This window comes from Alosa pseudoharengus, unplaced genomic scaffold (genome assembly GCF_046254945.1).
Source record: "Alosa pseudoharengus isolate Yale_2024_CS ecotype anadromous, Long Island Sound unplaced genomic scaffold, YU_APseudo_1.1 YU_APseudo_1.1_scf_5, whole genome shotgun sequence".
Classification (NCBI taxonomy): Eukaryota; Metazoa; Chordata; class Actinopteri; order Clupeiformes; family Clupeidae; genus Alosa; species Alosa pseudoharengus.
The window spans coordinates 5134101-5151743 of record NW_027468837.1 but is presented as its reverse complement, the minus strand read 5'-3'; the positions used below and the strand labels follow the sequence as shown (position 1 = coordinate 5151743).

The following is a 17643-nucleotide window of genomic DNA, read 5'->3' as shown; positions in this document are numbered from 1 at the left end:
CTACATGAAAGCCACAAAAAGAAAACAAGGAACTAATGTCTCCAACTTCAAGAAGTGATATCCTGCCGACTACGCCAAATGTGGCAAGTGGTATGAGAAATTTAGTATAAGGTAGTGACTACTACGCCACCTAGGGGGAGGGTTCACCCCTAGGAAATAGTTTAAGCCAATGCTAACCCTTGGAGTGCAATTTAGAGCACACAGGTTCAAAACACATGAGAAGCTAGAGACTTAGATTCCAACAATACACATTTTATTGACAGTTCTTAGTACAATTATAAGAAAACACACAGGAAATGTCACAGCAATTCCCCTGAACGATACCAGTATGAGAGACACACAAACACACACATACACACAGTACCGTGCAAACGGTGACCAGCGAGGCTGCACGTCAGCTGGCACGCAAGGTCTATGGGCAATCTTAGAAGAAGGGAAAACAGAACAGGGCGAGAGCTTACCACGACCGGCAGGACTACAGGAGGGGGAAGCGGTCCAGAAGACACACACACACACATCACACGTGAGGATCACACTGCAATCACTGCACTCTCACTGCAATCACACTGCACTCCAAAGCTAAGGATTGACACCCGAGGTGTGCTACAGGAAACGTGAAGGGACCCCACCACCTGAGGGTGAGCCTGCCGCTCGCTTGGACCACACCGCACCTGTCCAAAGCAGAACAAGGAAGGGAGGGGGAGAGACTATGGTTAGAACTGTGGGTAGCACAATCACACTAACTTAGCGTTAGTTGGTATGGTTATACTTAGCTTTTGAGCTGTGGGGCTGGGGGCTGGAATGGCCGTCCCACAGATTTTGAAGGCCACAGAGGCCTAGCTGGAACAGTGCAACCACCCTGGTCCCGGCGATGGGGGGGAATAACGTTACTGCACACAAATACACGCACACACAGCACTAACAAACACACACACACACACACATGCACATGCACAGCAGCCGTTCCCACAATGCAACACTACAATTAAGGGGCTGTAAGATACAGGTGAGTTAACCCAGCAAATACTCAAATGTGCATGCAGCACAAAGCAGCTCTAAACATGCATTAACAGGAAACAAAAAAAAGAAAGGCACAGGAAAAGAACACAATAAACTACATGCAAATACACAGAGAAAAGCAAGCAATCAATTGGACATGCAAAACATGCACCACACGGCCAGACAGCCCTAAACATGCATTATGCAGATAAACCAAATTGAATTCCATGCACAATCAATCCCAACTGGTACGACAGACAATACCAGGACAGGACAGTACCAACAACCAGTAGGGCACACAATAACCCCATGCACACAATAACCCCAGCGTCAAACCGATGGTTGAAGAGGACGCAATAACTTCATAAGAGACAGAACAGCAGCGGCGTGTGGCGTGGAGACACTTGGTGATGCCGGCCGACTTCGTACATCTGTGGAAATCAACAAGTGTATACAGACTACCATCACGGACAATAAAGATAGCAAATTAACTTTTAACAGTTAATATATTGTCCACATACATACCAAGTTAAAAAGATTTCGTTCCTGACCATCAAGTTGAGGGAGAGGGAGGGGAAGCTGCGTTAGCTCCGACAACACTGCTAATAACACATTAGAGGCAATTAGGATTGCCGTTTGCAAACGGAGATCAATTTAGACTACGAAAAAGGGTTTAAAATAAACAAGCCTACCTCTAGCCGCTTTAAGGCAGACACCAGGCTCAACAGTGCTACACCGGCCTCAACGCCGACAGAACAGACCAAGCTCTACAACACGGAAGTGGAGATATACTGGATGTAAGAGCAATCGTGCACACTTAGATCAGCCAGCACAGATAAACGTCAGGTAGCTTACCTTACTCGTGAGAGCATTCACTTGATGGCGGCTTCACCAGCCAAGTTGTGATCCACGCCAAAATACTATGCGCCCCGGAAGACGGGAAGAGAGAAAGTAGCACATCCAGGTAGCAATTTACGTTCCTAGATATAAGTTTGCCTAGGTCCGCCCCGTAATAAGGATGAACGCAGCCACACCAATCCAGCACAGGGGGGAAGCAACAGGAGCCAAATAATAGGGCGTAGCCCAATCTGCTACACTAGCATTCGTGCTATGTAGCCTCAATGTTGTCAGTGCAAGACAGGTTGGAAAAAAATCTAGGTCGCACCAAAATTCTGCCCGTTGCAAGTAGCTCTGTTAAACAAAATAGGATATGTTAGGCAGTAAAAGCTCCCGGTAAGAGTCAAACCAGATTGTGTTCAAATCTACACACTTGTTAATTTGCTTGCATTGTTGGCTTGTTGACAATTGTCATTTTCATAATGTTACTTTATAGCCTATGGTAATCAAGTGCAATCATGTCTTGATCTGAACTGACAGGCCTATGCTTATTTATGGACGACAAGAGAGGTTTAAAAGTTGTCTTACATCTCTCCAGTCAAACTCATGGTGGGCATGTGTATAAAATGCGCTATATAAATAAACTTGACTTGATTGAAGAACTGACACATTTCCCCACATTGCTGTGAAATACTGTATGTGTAGCCTTCATGGAGTGATGACTGCTATGATGAAATTCAATAATAACTAGAAAAGCATTTCCTGAAGGAAATACACTGCATGAAAATGCAAAAATATGATGTAAAATATCATACAGAGTAAAAACAAACTATATTGGTTGCTAGGTAGATGAGGTTTAATATAGTTGGAATGACTGAACAGTTAAATAGGTGGAAAGTTTAAATGGTTAAATTATTTAATAGGGAATTATTGTAGTGAGGACTTTTATTTTGAAACAGTTGTGGACAGAGGAAACAGTTGAACAGAATGTGTAGTCTTAATAGAATGATACTGTATGCCTGAGAAACTGACAGTCACCTGGCAGAAGATTCTAATTGCTGTGATGTCATAAAGGGCAATGTTAAAGGGACACCAGGCAACGTTTTCGTGTTAATTACTCATCTTCGTAAGTCGGTATATGGTTAAATGACTCATTACAGGGCGAATGAAGACTCTCTCGCCCGCCCCTACTGCCTGTAGGAAGAATATCCCGCTTGCAAGTTCAGTGTGTCGTACCCGGCGACCGAAGCAGTTTCAGTTTCCATCCTGCATCCACAGCACAGAGGAAGGCTAACGAAAAGCTAGCGATTGTTGCAAACGTGTGTATAATGGCAGAGCCGGCAAAGAAGCAGCGAAAACCCTTGACGGAAGATGCAAAGAAAAGGAAAAGAGCTTCAGACCGAGCGAGGGGGAGTTTCGTAGAGAAAAAGCATCAGGCTTGCCTGGTGTCCCTTTAAGTGAATGGGGAAATTTTCAAGTCAAGTCAAGTCAGTTTTATTTGTATAGCGCATTTAACGTGCACAGAGTGCAACCTAAAGCGCTCCACATATAAGACATTGTCAATGACTAACAAAGACAATAACGGACGGAGCGGCGTAGTCGCCAGCGTACCCGTGATACCAAGACAGAACTACATTTAAGAAATAACAAACGCAAAAGATGCCGGACGGAGCGGCGTAGTCGCCAGCGTACCCGTGGCACCAAGACATACAAGACAGACAACAAACAAATTAATAAATAAAATAAATAAAAATTAAAAATAAAAATTAGTCCAATTTCCAACCGGCTGAAAATGTCCAAGGGCAATGATGACTCGCGTGAAACTGCGCACAGCTGTCTCAACAACCGATGCTTGCAACGCCAACAAAGTTCTTCATCTCACTGGCAGTCTGGAGATAACGTGAACGTTAGGCCTTGTTAGTCTGGAGATCACTAGAAGCATAACAGTCCGAAGTCATGGGCGATCTTGTAGATCAGCAACTCGGTGGACTTTTAACAGCGACCGTAGTTGGTCCGTAATGCAGTCATTCAATGTTAACGTTAGTCTGCTCAATCCAGACTCCAGGCAGTTGGCATGGCAGCTCACTGGTCAGAAACAGCTCGGCGGTCTCGGCAGATCTTTCGCAGAGTAGCTCCAGCTGCTGTCCCGAGAAATCCCCTCGACCAGACAGTGAAGTGCAGCACCGGCTCACAGATGGATGGGAAGGATGTAAGAGGCCCAGGGCAAAAGCTAGCCATAGCAAGCTCCCAATGGACAGACGATCAGCCGACTTGAAAGCAGTAAAAAGGACTAGGCTAAGAGAATAACAGGAAAACTATAAAAAAAATAACGTAAATAAAGAGAGAAAACATTTAACTAGACAAATCAATACAAAAAATAAACGTGACATTACATCAAATTACGAACATTAGGCTACATAAAAACAAACAAAAACATGATGCCAGACGGAGCGGCGTGTCTCGCCAGCGTCCCCGCTGTCATTAAACTATCATTTAATTTTAATAGTTTTTAATTAATAGTTTAAAAAGTATAAAAGTTACAAAGATGAAAAATACAAAGCCCCCATGTCCTAAGTAAGACCTACGTAATATAGTTTGAATAAAGTTTCTACGTTCAACGGTTGAAGCTGCATTAAATGCGTTAGCGGAAGAATAAGAACTAGAAAAGCATTTCCTGAAGGAAATACAGTGCATGAAAATGCAAAACATATAATGTAAAATATCATACAGAGTAAAAACAAACTATATTGGTTGCTAGGTAGATGAGGTTTAATATAGTTGGAATGACTGAACAGTTAAATAGGTGGATAGTTTATATAGTTAAATGATTTGCTTGGTAGATAAGGTTTAATATAGTTGGAATGATTGAACGGTTAAATAGGTGGATCATTTAAATGGTTAAATTATTTAGGTAGATAATTGACGATAACTGACAGTTGGAATGGCTCTAATGTTTGCTAGTAGTTATGCTAACTATGTTATCAAAGATAATAATGTTAACCAAGTGCTAACATGCTAGTATGCTAACTATGCTAACCATGTTACTTAGCTAACTTAGCTAATCATTTTTAGCAGTTTTGTCACTCCCCGATGTGAGTCGCTACCGGATGTGAGTCGCGTCACTTTGCTACTTTGCGACTACCAGTGCTGTTAGCCACAGAATAATGACATTAGCCCACACAGCAGTAATGTATTATTTAGCGTAAGGCATCACATTTTCACGGCATGATCTCTAATGTCAGTTCTAGATTAGAAGCTGAAGTAGCCTGCTAGCGAGAGACTTCTGTAATATCAATAAAAATTGACCTACATAATGAAGTTTGTTCACTGCTGGCAAGTAAGCAAGTAGCTGCTAGGCTAAGTAAGCAATCAAGCACAACAAAGGCTGTCACTTGAATGGTGTTCGCTAAAGTTAGCAATCAAACAATCTTAGATAGCTAAAACGTTTTTTAAACAGAAAAGTGAATTATTTTATAGATTTCAGTCGGTGTTATGCCGTAAAACCTATCAATCTGAGCATGCGTGACTCACATCGGGTAGCGACTCACATCGGGGAGTGACAGTTTTGCTAAAAATTTTAATTAGCATGCTAAGATGCTAGCATGCTAACTATGTTACTTAGCTAACTTAGCTAATCATTTTTAGCAGTTATGCTAACTATGTTAACTAACATAATAGCATGCTAACTATGCTAACCATGTTACTTAGCTAACTTAGCTAATCATTTTTAGCAGTTTTGCTAAAAATGCTAACAATGTTAGCAATGCTAACATGTTAACTATATTAACCATGCTAACTAGCTACAGTGGGTAGGAGTCATAGTTGATGACAAGTAACAGTTACAATGGCTGAACAGTTAAAAAGTTCAGTAGTTTAAAGGGTTAAATTGTTTAACAGTGAAATATTGTAGTGAGGACTCTTATTTTGAAACAGTTTTTGGCAGAGGAAGCAGTTGAATAGGGTGTGTGTAGTCTTAATAGGGCCAGTTTGTATGCTTAAAGCCTGAGGGTGGGTTGCACCAACAAGGATTAAATTAATCTTGGTTTAGGCCTAATCAAGGTTTTGTAAATCTAGGTTTAAATTTAATTCAAGCTATGTTGCACCACTTAATTTTAAGCATGATTTAACAAATCCACGATTAAAACCTTAACCTGCGATTAAAACCTTGATCGGTGATTATAGTCCGCCATGATGGATCAGTGTACATAAGCGAGCGACAATTTTAGGCTATTCTCTTGAATCATAAGCCTACTTTTGTAAACGGTCTCATAAGTAGCAAGCAAACGCTCGCGAAGCCAAAGATCGCATACATTTTAAATATTTAAAACGTTCTATGGACTAACGTTAACGCCTGTCCTAAGGAAAATGTCGCAGCGAGTACGGAGCTCAAATTTCACAACTCACGAAAAACACTTATTATATCAATTAATGGAACAACACGCAAAAATAATTGAAGACAAACGAACCGATAATTACACTCTGACAAAAAAAGAAGAGGCATGGGTCAAGCTCTGCACAAGTTTCAATGGCTCTGTGGGGATCAAGGACAAGCGTGATGTGAACAACCTAAAAGCCTGCTGGAAAAACCTGAAAGCAAACAGGGTATATGCAGGAATCATAGAGTTGAATTTACTACTTTTTACTACCTTTTTTACTACCTCCACAATATTTTTTACAACCAACATGACATCAAGCAGCAGCCCCTTTTTTTTGGAGGGGGGGGGGGGGGGTATGCAAAGCGCCACTTAGCCTACTACTTGCTATAAGGTAAATCAATATTAGGTATACTAACAATTTCTAATTGTGATCATTATTGTCATTGTCAACAACAATGCTTTTTTGTAGTGTCGAGTTGAGTTTCATGTCCCTTTAAATGTCTGCGACTTTAAATTACGTTTTAACTCCATGCTGTTTTTGTTGATCGACAATAAATGACACACGCACTTGCGTGGTTAAAAGTGAATTGTTTTCACTCGTTTTCTTGCAATTCCCACGTAACATTAGATACTACAGTGGGTCTAGGTTACATTTTAAAAAAATTGTCGATTACTATGTCAGTGACTAGTTCGAACTTTGTTACTGATGGGCTAGGTGGAATAATTTTATTATTGCACGGTTCTGGATGATCAGTCAGATGGCAGCGCCACTGTCAGCTGAACGAAAGCTTACACACTAGTCAAGTACACAGTTGTTAAAACTTCCAGCTGAAATAGCCTAGTGTGAACTGAGAGTTGCCTCCTAATGGAGTGAGTGTAGCCTATATTTTCTTAGCTGCTATCAGAGTGATAGGCTAGCCTACATCTACCGCTCCTTTGCTACATGAACAAATATTATCAGATGAGTGACAGAAGCACCGGGCATTTGACCAGCAGGCCCATATGATAAACACGCTGCTCTGGATCCTCTGGTAGCCTGCGGTAGGGCCTAGATGACGTGAAAAAAAACGAGAGTCGCCAAAAAGCATCCCTGCATCCCCCGCCCAAAAAAACTCTTCGGATCGATCTGCACGATTCATATAAGTCGCCCAAAGGAACGTGAAGGAGGCACCGAAAAGCGCGCTGTTTGCATCCCTGGTAATATTAACTGAGGCGAAAATGTTGTTGGCGTCGCTGATAGGCTGTCAACCACGGAACTCTACACAATTTACTTTTACGCCATTGCTATCAACTCCGACTGACTCAGGTCCTGTTAGCACGTATATATTTTTTAATTAGGTAAGATGAAGTTAAAACATGACACAAATATTAAGCAAAAAATGTAAACTCATTATATATTGAGGTGGTGATGAAAAATTTACTACCAAGTCAAATTGCATTTATTACCTTTTACTACCTTTCAAGGGCCTTAATTTTGGTAGATTCTATTTACTACCTTTTACTACCTTTTACTACCGCGCGGACACCCTGGCAAAGGCGAAAAAAGACGCTGCCAAGGAAAGAAGGGACACTTTTCTCACCGGAGGAGGCCCCCCATCTGGAGAAATGGATGTGTTGTCAGCAAAGATAGTCCAGATGATTCCACAGCAAATAACCCCCTAGCCAAATCCCTTTGACGACGATGCCATTGCTGATCAGCCAGTGCTAGCAACATCCAGCTTTGAAGGTGAGTCGCCGAGCTTGTTCACACAACTATGTAACGTTATTATTATCATATAATAATTGTAGGCTAATGCTACCGTTTTAGCAAATGTAGCTGTAGGCATACATAGCTTGCGAAATAACGTTATGTTTAATGTGTGTGCTTAACGTTAACGATGTAGCCTAATTTAGCCTAACGTTTTGGCTACGCAAATGCGTTAGACCTAACTGTAACTTTGACTAGGCTAGGCTAGTTCAGTGTAACAATGTTTCATCTGTGTCGCCACCTGACGTTACATCTAACAGTAGCCTAGGCTACAGCTAACGTTTTCTTCATTTATTTATTGTGCCGTACCAAACTGTTAAGTTTCAAACGTGTTTGTATTTCAGAACTCAATGATGGAGATACGATGCCTGCCCTCTCTGCTCCTGCCATCATGACACAAAGTATCTGCGAGGGACCAACCCTGTCCCCGAAATCAGTCTGTTCAGCTCCAATCAGCCCCTCAAACAGCAAGAGGCATAAGAGAGACTTAACTGAATATCATTTTGAAGTATTGAAATTGGAGAAAGAGAAAAATATGATTCAAATTAAAAATGCAATATTGCAGAGAGAAGTGCTTGTTTTACAGAAGGAAGTACTGCAGCTTCAAAAAGATACACTCAAGACAGGTTTACAACCAGTGGAGATGCTTTTCAATGAAGTGTAGGCCTATGTATATCAATTGAGAATGTGTTGTTTTATTTATTTATCTGACCTGTTTAAAATAATTAAATATTTTTATGAAAACAATAGATGTCTGCATATCAGCCAGCAGGTGGTTAGGTGGCTGGGCTGCAAATGTTTGTAAGAGGCAGGTAGGCTGCATAGGTGGCTACATGAGTGCTGAATCCCATGACCTAAACAAAAAGAACACACAAGAACATAAAGTTAACACTGTACTACTATTGCATTAAACTGCTTGAATATGCACATGATTATTTTAAGATTATATATGTTATATGAACATAGATTTATTATAAACCTGATCATACACACCTTAACTATGCAGTGAAATGGTTATCTATCAAGGTTCTTCGAACAGCATTTCCATTAGCCGTGGCATGCTCCTCTTGGCCATGTGCACGGTCCTCATGGGGATCCTCTTCAGCCTCCTCTGGCAGCTCATCTCCAACTCTCTTTCCGAAATTGTACAGCACTGCTACTGCCACAATGACTTTTAATGTTGTCTCTAGCTTTGTTCGAAGTCCATCATGTAAGCAAGGAAACCTTCGTTTCCAAACTCCAAACACTCTCCACAAGACCTCTTGCTTCAATGTGGCTGGCATTGTATCGTCTCTCTGCTGGTGTTTGAGGGTTTAAAAGAGGCGTCATCAAGTATGTGCGACAGGGATATCCGTTGTCACCTACTAGGTGGCCTTGAAATGCATTTCTCTCCATTAGAGCACAGAGGTGGCTATTATCAAAGATCCTGCTGTCGTGAGTTGATCCTGGCCACCGGGCTACAATGTTGGTGATAAGGGCCTTCTCATCACACACAACCTGAACATTAATAGAGAAGTAGCCCTTTCTGTTGCGAAAAAGCTCACCATTTTCTCCACCAGGGTTTTTAATGGGGATATGAGTGCAGTCAATTGCTCCCAGCACTCCAGGAAAATACCCTGATACCCTTTCAACAATCCTACTCACGGTTGATTTATGCACTCCAAAAAGGTCCCCATCCACCATCTGGAAGCAACCGGTAGCATAAAACCGCAGGGCTATCAGTAGTTGGAGCAAAGGTGGTATAGCTGCATTCCGGTCACTGCCATGTTTGATTGCGTACATGGTTTTTTTCATTTAACCTTAGGACAGATTCCTTGTTAAAACGGTACCTCTTTGAAAATTCCTCATCATCATAAAACTCCATTGGGTTGAGACGGTCTCTAATTTTCCTTCGTGGGACTCTATTTTCTTCAAACCATCTGATATATGCAGCCATTTCAGAAATGTAAACCACCTCAGCAGTATAGGTTTAAAATTAATCCCTAACTGAAATTTAAATCTGAGTTTAAAGCAGTTGAGCAACAGGGTTAAAATTAATCCAGGTTTATATTAATTTCTAAGCCAAGATTAAAAGGATGGTTTAAATGTAATCTTGATTACTTTTAAACTAGATTTAAAGTTTGGTGCAACTGGATTAATGGATAAACCTTGATTTAATCCAGGTTAAGACTTAATCCTTGTTGGTGCAACCCACCCTAAGGTATGAGCTACACCAGGCGCATAACTGAAGCGTTCCGTTCGCGACGCGTAAAATCTATTTTAGATGAATGGTCTATTTTTTTTCGAACGTACGCCCCACTGTCACGTCTGGTGTAGCTACTTCCATTGATTATAATGGAAGCTAATTGTTGCAGGAGACGCCACGCGAACGGAACGCTTCAGTTACGCGCCTGGTGTAGCTCAGCCCTAAGAATGGCAGTTGGGACAGGTGGCCTGAACACCTGCCATAGGATTCTAATTGCCTAACGGCTCTATTGTGATGTCATCAGCCCATGTTAAGTCTATGGGGAAATTTTGAGTAGTTTTTAATTAATAATTTAAAAAGTATAAAAGTTACAAAGATGAAAAATACATAGCCCACATGTCCTAAGTAAGACCTACGTAACATAGTTTGAATGAAGTTTCTACGTTAAACGGTTGAAGCTGCATTAACTGCGTTAGAAGAAGAAGAAGAAGAAGAAGAAAATGCCTAGGAAGAACAGTACAGTGCATTTTCATGCACTGTAATAAGAAGAAGCCTAGGAAGAACAGTACAGTGCATTTTCATGCATGCACTGTAATAAAATGCCTAGGAAGAACAGTACAGTGCATTTTCATGCACTGTAATAAGAAGAAGCAGAATAAGAAGCCTAGGAAGAACAGTACAGTGCATTTTCATGCACTGTAATAAGAAGAAGCCTTGGAAGAACAGTAGGCTATAGTGCATTTTCATGCACTATAATAAGAAGAAGCCTAGGAAAAACAGTACAGTAAAAAGCCTTGGAAGAACAGTACAGACTGTAATAATAATATTAGGAAGCCTAGGAAGAACCGTACAGTGCATTTTCATGCACTGTAATAAGAAACCTAGGAAGAACAGTATAGTGCATTTTCATGCATTATAATAAGAAGAAATCGGATAACAGTAGATTGCATTTTCATGCACTGTAAAAAGCCTTGGAAGAACAGTACAGTGCATTTTCATGCACTGTAATAAGAAGAAACCTAGGAAGAACAGTACAGTGCATTTTCATGCACTGTAAAAAGCCTTGGAAGAACAGTACAGTGCATTTTCATGCACTGTAATAATACAAAAATAATTAGGCTATATACTTGGGCTGCTTAGCCTATAAAACATGTTTTGGGCGATAGATAGGCATTATATTAGGAGGGGGGAGGGAATGCCTGATTGGGGGGGAGGGAATGCCTGATTGGTGGTTGTATCATGTGTGCTTGCTGATGTCAAAATTCAGGAGGGATGTCCTTGTGAAAGCAGTAGCTATATAGCAGTGCTACCCGTACTGTTGAGTGGTTTCCTTTCGCATTAGGTCTGTGCTCTGTACGGCGGTGATTTTTGTATTTAATTTACGAAAATTACGAGTTCTAGTTTTTTTTTTAATACATTGAATTTAAAATTAACTGTGTTATGGAACTGGACAAAATGGACGAGAATGACTGGAAATATCATGGCGAAGGGAATAAGAGCCTTGTGGTTTCGCATGTTCAGGTGAGTTTGATTAGCTAACTTATGCTAGCTGATGTGATTATCTAGCTAGCTGCGTGAGTTAGCTTCATAGACTGTTCAGCTTTGTAAAGAGTTATTCGGTTGTATGCTGTCAACATCTCATACCAAAGAAGGTCAGCTTAATTGTGGACGTGTGCAAGTTAAAGTAAAGGTTAGTTTCACAAATTAAAACAAAATTAACATGGACAAAACGAGTAAAATGCTCAAGTTTCATATTCCTTAACGAAGTTGTGCTAGCCTGCTAGTTGGCTAGCTAACGTTAACTTCAAGTACGTTAACGTTATGTTAGCATGTTAAGCGACCTAGCTAGCAACACACTTGGCCTGTTGTGAAGTTTTTGAACTAGCCATTCATGGTTTCAGATAAGAATGCAGTCGAGTTAACTTCAGTTATATTGCAGTTCACAGTGAGATATATATAACGTAGATTCAACCATAAAATACCAAGTTCACAAAATAAGGTTAACGTTACGTGTTTCCTAAAGTCAAATGTGCAAATGTTAAACCGAATGGAAAATCTTAACATTAACGTAGTAGTGACACCTAACCTAACATACAATGAATGCATTCTAGGGTTTCTTATGGTCTGCAGATATTCCACTAAAAAGGCGCAAGATCCAATTGGCTTAAGTTACAACACTGGAAATGAGCGTTAAAGTTAATTCGCTTTATCTTAGTGCCTCACGCTGGTTAAACTCCCTCACCAAAGAAGCTAACTAAGGCTAAAGTTAGCTAGTCAAAAAGATAGTCCAACCTTACGGGAACTGAGAATTCAGATTAAGCAACATCAAGTTAAAGGAGTTAACTACTAGGTCCTCTGAAAGTTAACGTCGTGAAATGCCTTTTCTTGAAGATCGGTGTTTGCACCTGTCAATGGCTTTTGGTGCAGGGACATGCTAGATCTGAAAACCAAAGGTTCCAGTCCACATTTTGTAATCGAATTCGTCTGTATGCCCTAACGTTACTCGTATAAAATGCTCTGCTCTTTTCATTGACAGCAACGTTATAGGGGTCACTTAAAAGTAGCATCAGAAAAATTGCGCATGTTAAGGTGTGATCGGTTGTGAGGTGTGACGTAAGGATGACTATGTTAGTGGGAGACTCGTCAACGAATTCCAGGCTGTCGCTTTTATGAAGCTCTTTTTTTTTTTTTTTTATGTGTAAGAACTTTTATCCACCCTGCCCCACCCAAGGGATAGTCAGGGTTCCCACAAGTCATGGATTCTCTGGAACATCATGGAATTTTGGAAGGTCTATTCCAGACATGGAAAGTCAGGGAATTTTATAAATTTTGGGGCAAAGTCATGGAATACAAATATTTCCACGCATAATTGGTGTGCATATCTGGTTATCTGCTTGCCCAACTTTGTTTATTCAATGCCCATTTATTCATCTCCCGCTCTAAAAAAGTAAAAGATTCTTGAACGCTATGCGGCTGCTCTGAAATCATTGGTCGGTATATTGTGCCATTCATTATAGTAAGTCATGGAAATTCAGGGAAAAGTCATGGAATTTTACATTTGACTTAGAGGAACCCTCTAGGATCGGTGGCGCGAGTCGCGACACTTTTCACACTGTACGAGATATTACCCAAAAGTTATTTATCACCATAGCCTCTACTGTGACAACACCATGCCTGAAGGGTTGACTGACTAATATCTGTTATACTCGGAGCTCTGTCTTCAGTCCCCATCACACCTTTTTCATCCTTGTCTATTATGTACAGTGGGCATCGCTTTCAAATGGCCACTTCAGTCGCGCATTACAAGGCGTGAAGCTGCGTGAAGCTTTAGTACCACTTTCAGCCACTGTGCGTCGCTCTGCCACTGTACATCGCTCTGTCAGTAGCCTGACTACCGCCCCTTCTGAAAAAGCAGGAGGCTACCAAACATAATTGTTACCGAGAGGAATCCCAGCCTACGAATTCAATAACAAAATAAATCATGCATAATTAAACATTACCTCGATTAAGGCTACTTGGGTATGGCTTAAGGCTTGACTACACGGTGGTAGCGAAAATCAAAATCTGCTATGTTATTGTCAGTGTTGGGGGCAATGCAACTACGCAAATCAAAACAGTGTCTTAATTTGCCCTACTTCTTGACTGCAATGTAGTCAATTGACTGCTTGACATGTCATTTTTATTTTTCTGTACAATAAACAAATACATCTGCTTTATGCCGCAGAATTACATTCATATTTGGCTGACTGCAGACACGCCACTTCCCTCCCGATATTCCAAGATTAAGATATTAGCCTATACAAAAAGCATACTATCATAAAAATTCGTTAAAACGAATAGCTATTTGCAATTTGACAAAACACTGGTCCTCATTTTGCGAATGCGAGGACGATATGAGCCTGTTGGATTTAGTTAGGTGTCCGAGTCACGCATGTTTGAAAACCACTGGCTCGTAATCACAATAATTTAACACACGACAGTTGGATAGCCTCAGGCATGAAAACTCCTCACCTTTCGGCGAAATTCGCCGTTTTGAATCCAAAATAGGGGACTTACGTGGTTCGCACGTATGGGGGTATGGGGTTACAACTGAGTTTACAAATCACGCGCAGACGCGAACGCATCTTGATGCGTTGTAAGACAAATGGTGAAGCAAATAGGCATAGGCTACTTTATCAGTATACCAAAGGCTAATGTGAATAACTAAATAGTTGAATTAAATGCTCCTAAACTGGGCTGGTGCGTTTTGTCAAGTTCAGAGACAAAAACAGTGTTTGACATGGTAATGCCGTCTTTTAAGAAACACTCAGTGGCCTGACACACTAGCACAATGCCACAATCTGTAAGTAGCCTAGCTGCAGGTTAAAACATTTCAAACCAATTTTACAAATTAAAGCCTAGTCCAGTGTTTTTCAACCACTACGCTAGTGTGCCGTGAGAGATCATCAGGTGTGCCCCAGAAAATTACCCAAATGTCACTCACTGGTCCAGAAAAGCAATTGTTGCATTAAATAATTTATAACCACATGCCCTCATTGATTGTATGATTGCACTATTTGTGGTATGCAGGCATTGTACAACGGGGCCCCATATCCAGTATTCACAGAATCACATATCCAGTTCATAACAACAATTAAATTAGATATAGTCATCTACAAATGAAACAGAGGGCGCTTGTTTTATTGAGCAGGTCTTGCATAGAAGCCATAATAAGGCCATATCTGTGTATTATTTGAAATTTTAGGCTATGGTATGTTTATTTTTTCTTCACACAGGATGTTAGTGTGCCGTGGGACATGTGTCAAAAGTGTGCCGTGGCACAAAAAAGGTTGAAAAACACTGGCCTAGTCTACCCTACCCAAGTTTATTTATTACCTGGTTTGGTCCAACAAATATTCAGACTTATTCTAATAGTCTACTATGAAGTGTCCATTAGGCCTATGAAATCTTCAGAAATGTCTGATAACTTCAGGCACAAAGAAAGAAAACTCATGTAGATTACTGAGGAGGAGAGGAGGGCCAGGCTGAAGCATGTTGCCAAACAGCGCAAGTGGGCCCCTTCACACTTAGGCCCAAGCCAAAAAGAAGAAATAATAAGTATTTTTTTGTAAAAATTAGTCATTTTGTAGTTTGTTTTCTTAATAAATCTCTTTTAGGCAACTTCATACTCCATGGAAGCTATGCACTATTGACAACAATGTCACTCGCGCCTGTTTTGCTATGAAACAGCCATTTCCCACTTCGCGCACCCTTCTCACCTTTTTCACCCCTGACCCGTTTTCATGCCTGTAGCCTACTTCATCATGTCCCCATGCCTACATTTTTGTGAGTAGCATAGAGATCGTTAAAAACAATAAAGTATTTCTCTCTGTTTGGGACATCGAAAACGTATATTTTTAATAGGGTAGACTACCGTCGGAGATGCTGACTGGCAAAGGCCTCGGGATAACACGTTATCTCCACTATCATCAGTCATGCCCCTTGATCAAAGTGGGGAATTAAATAAAAGTTTGAGAACCACTGGCTTAACAAGTTACCTGCAGTCCAGAGCAATATTATGATGATCGGCGATGATATCGGCAAATGTTTGTTTTCCAAAGTAAGAATTTCACTTGACCATGCACCTTCGATAATGAATAGCTCATTACACTTGTTACTGTTAAACGTAGGCCTAATTGGTATCATTACAAACATTATTCTGTGTCCTAAAACTGGCATATTTTATGGCATTGTGTCATGTAAATTCGTTGCAAAATCTAGAGAAATGTGTGAGGTGGTCAGCGGGGGACAATTGAGACACACATTGGATTGTGTTATTACTTGAACATTCCACACATATCCACAGCTGTGGTAGGCCTATCAGGGGCAGGATGATTACTGTTAGCGCAGGCTTTATATAAAATTCTTCAACAGAAGGCCTCGAATGCAGGCTTGCCCTGTGGTTTGCGCAGCCTACAGTAAATAACAGACCCGCCACAATGTGCGGTATGATGCTTTTTTACGAGCAAGATGTTTTTGGTGCCCTGCATGTTCTTAAATAACAATGATCATCAGTAATATTCGACCATTAATTTGTGTAAATGGGCAAGCGTGACCACCTTGATTGGTTGATGATTGTAACGTGGGCATGATTCCAAACATCTCCCTTACGATAATGAGTGACAGGTGACAGGTCTCAGAATGCGTGCGCTACACAAGGACGGAAGATGATGAATAACTGGGGCCATAGGCTATTCACAAAGGCTTTTATCTTACCACTAGGAGTAGGCTACTCCTAAATCGCACTAAAAGATTTTAGTTTGGAGTTTTCTCTTAAAAGTTATTCACAAAGCCTTTCAGACAACTCCTAAACTAGGAGCAGTGTTTCCTCTATGTTGATTTGGTAGTGGCGGCCCGCCACGGTTTAATTTTCTTCCCCCATGGTATCAGAAATGGGACAGACGCACAATAGTCGCAGTTGCCTTTTAAATGATCCTGCCGACATTATGCACCGTTGGCAGCCGCTAACATTACAATTTAACAACAAGCAGAACTATTCAGAGGTTTGGGGCTGTCCAGTTTACCTCCACATAGTGTGTGGATGTGCTTATTGTCCAAACGTTTGCTTTCTTCTGAGTCACTATTAAACAACACCTCCACCAAAAACGTCACCGCGGTGGGTCCGTTTTAATAAGACAACGTTCGACTTGTCAGTTCTGACAGCTCACGTCCTGATATCAAACATCTGGAAACATTAAAACGATAAGTGAGCCACTAATATAATACAAATTGGAAATAGTCTATAGATGTAGTAATAGATGTAATGATGTTAAAAGAAATAGTTGTGTTGTATGACACGGAAAAGTTTATTTTTTAATAATTTGGGCTACACAGACGCACAAAGGCCGCACGACCTAAACGTTTCTTACCCTTGTTGCTAAATGTGAAAATTAGCAAAAAGAAGTGCAACCATTTTTTAAAATATCTAACGAATTAGGCTACAGAATGCTTAGCCTAGGCCAGGGGTGGGCAAACTGCGGCCCGCCGAGCATTTTCATCCGGCCCGCCAAGCATTTCATTTGGTTATCAGGCTGCTTGCTATTTTTTTCCTGCGATAGAGACGACTACTGCAAACTGCTTTTCACTCTCCTAAGAGAACGTTTGCAATGTCAATGTCAAAACATCATGTTAAATCGAGATAACATCATGTTAAACTAAGTTAACTCCTTTGCAGCAGATCTAACGTGAACATTATGTGATCCATTTAATTGGGAAAGCGTCTGCACTCACGAGAGGGAGAGAGAGCCGCAGGTTCCAGCTGGCTTGTCATTGTTGATAATTGATATATCCTTCTTATAAGAAACATTTAAAAGGAAATCATGAAGGCAACAGTATAGTTCCCACTACTGACCATTTAAAAACTGTGAGAGGGCCCAGCCTTAGGTACAGCACTAGCCATAGCGGAGCAGGCAGAAGATCATTGAGAAATAAACGTGAATTAAAGCGACAGTGCACAATTT

The 17643-nt window shown here is 40.8% G+C and overlaps 1 protein-coding gene across 2 annotated transcripts in view; it reads left to right on the top strand.

The window, feature by feature from the left end:
• ippk (inositol 1,3,4,5,6-pentakisphosphate 2-kinase) overlaps nucleotides 1–17643 on the top strand; it is a 134051-nt gene that overhangs the window by 33647 nt on the left and 82761 nt on the right. Inside the window, exon 1 of one of the 2 annotated variants that reach the window (XM_076269093.1) lies at nucleotides 11444–11665. The exons of the other annotated variant lie outside the window; for it this stretch is intronic. Coding sequence (XP_076125208.1) covers nucleotides 11585–11665 — 81 coding nt within the window. The 5' untranslated portion in view covers nucleotides 11444–11584. Of the gene's footprint in view, nucleotides 1–11443; nucleotides 11666–17643 lie in introns of those variants that run through there. 2 annotated transcript variants of the gene reach the window in all.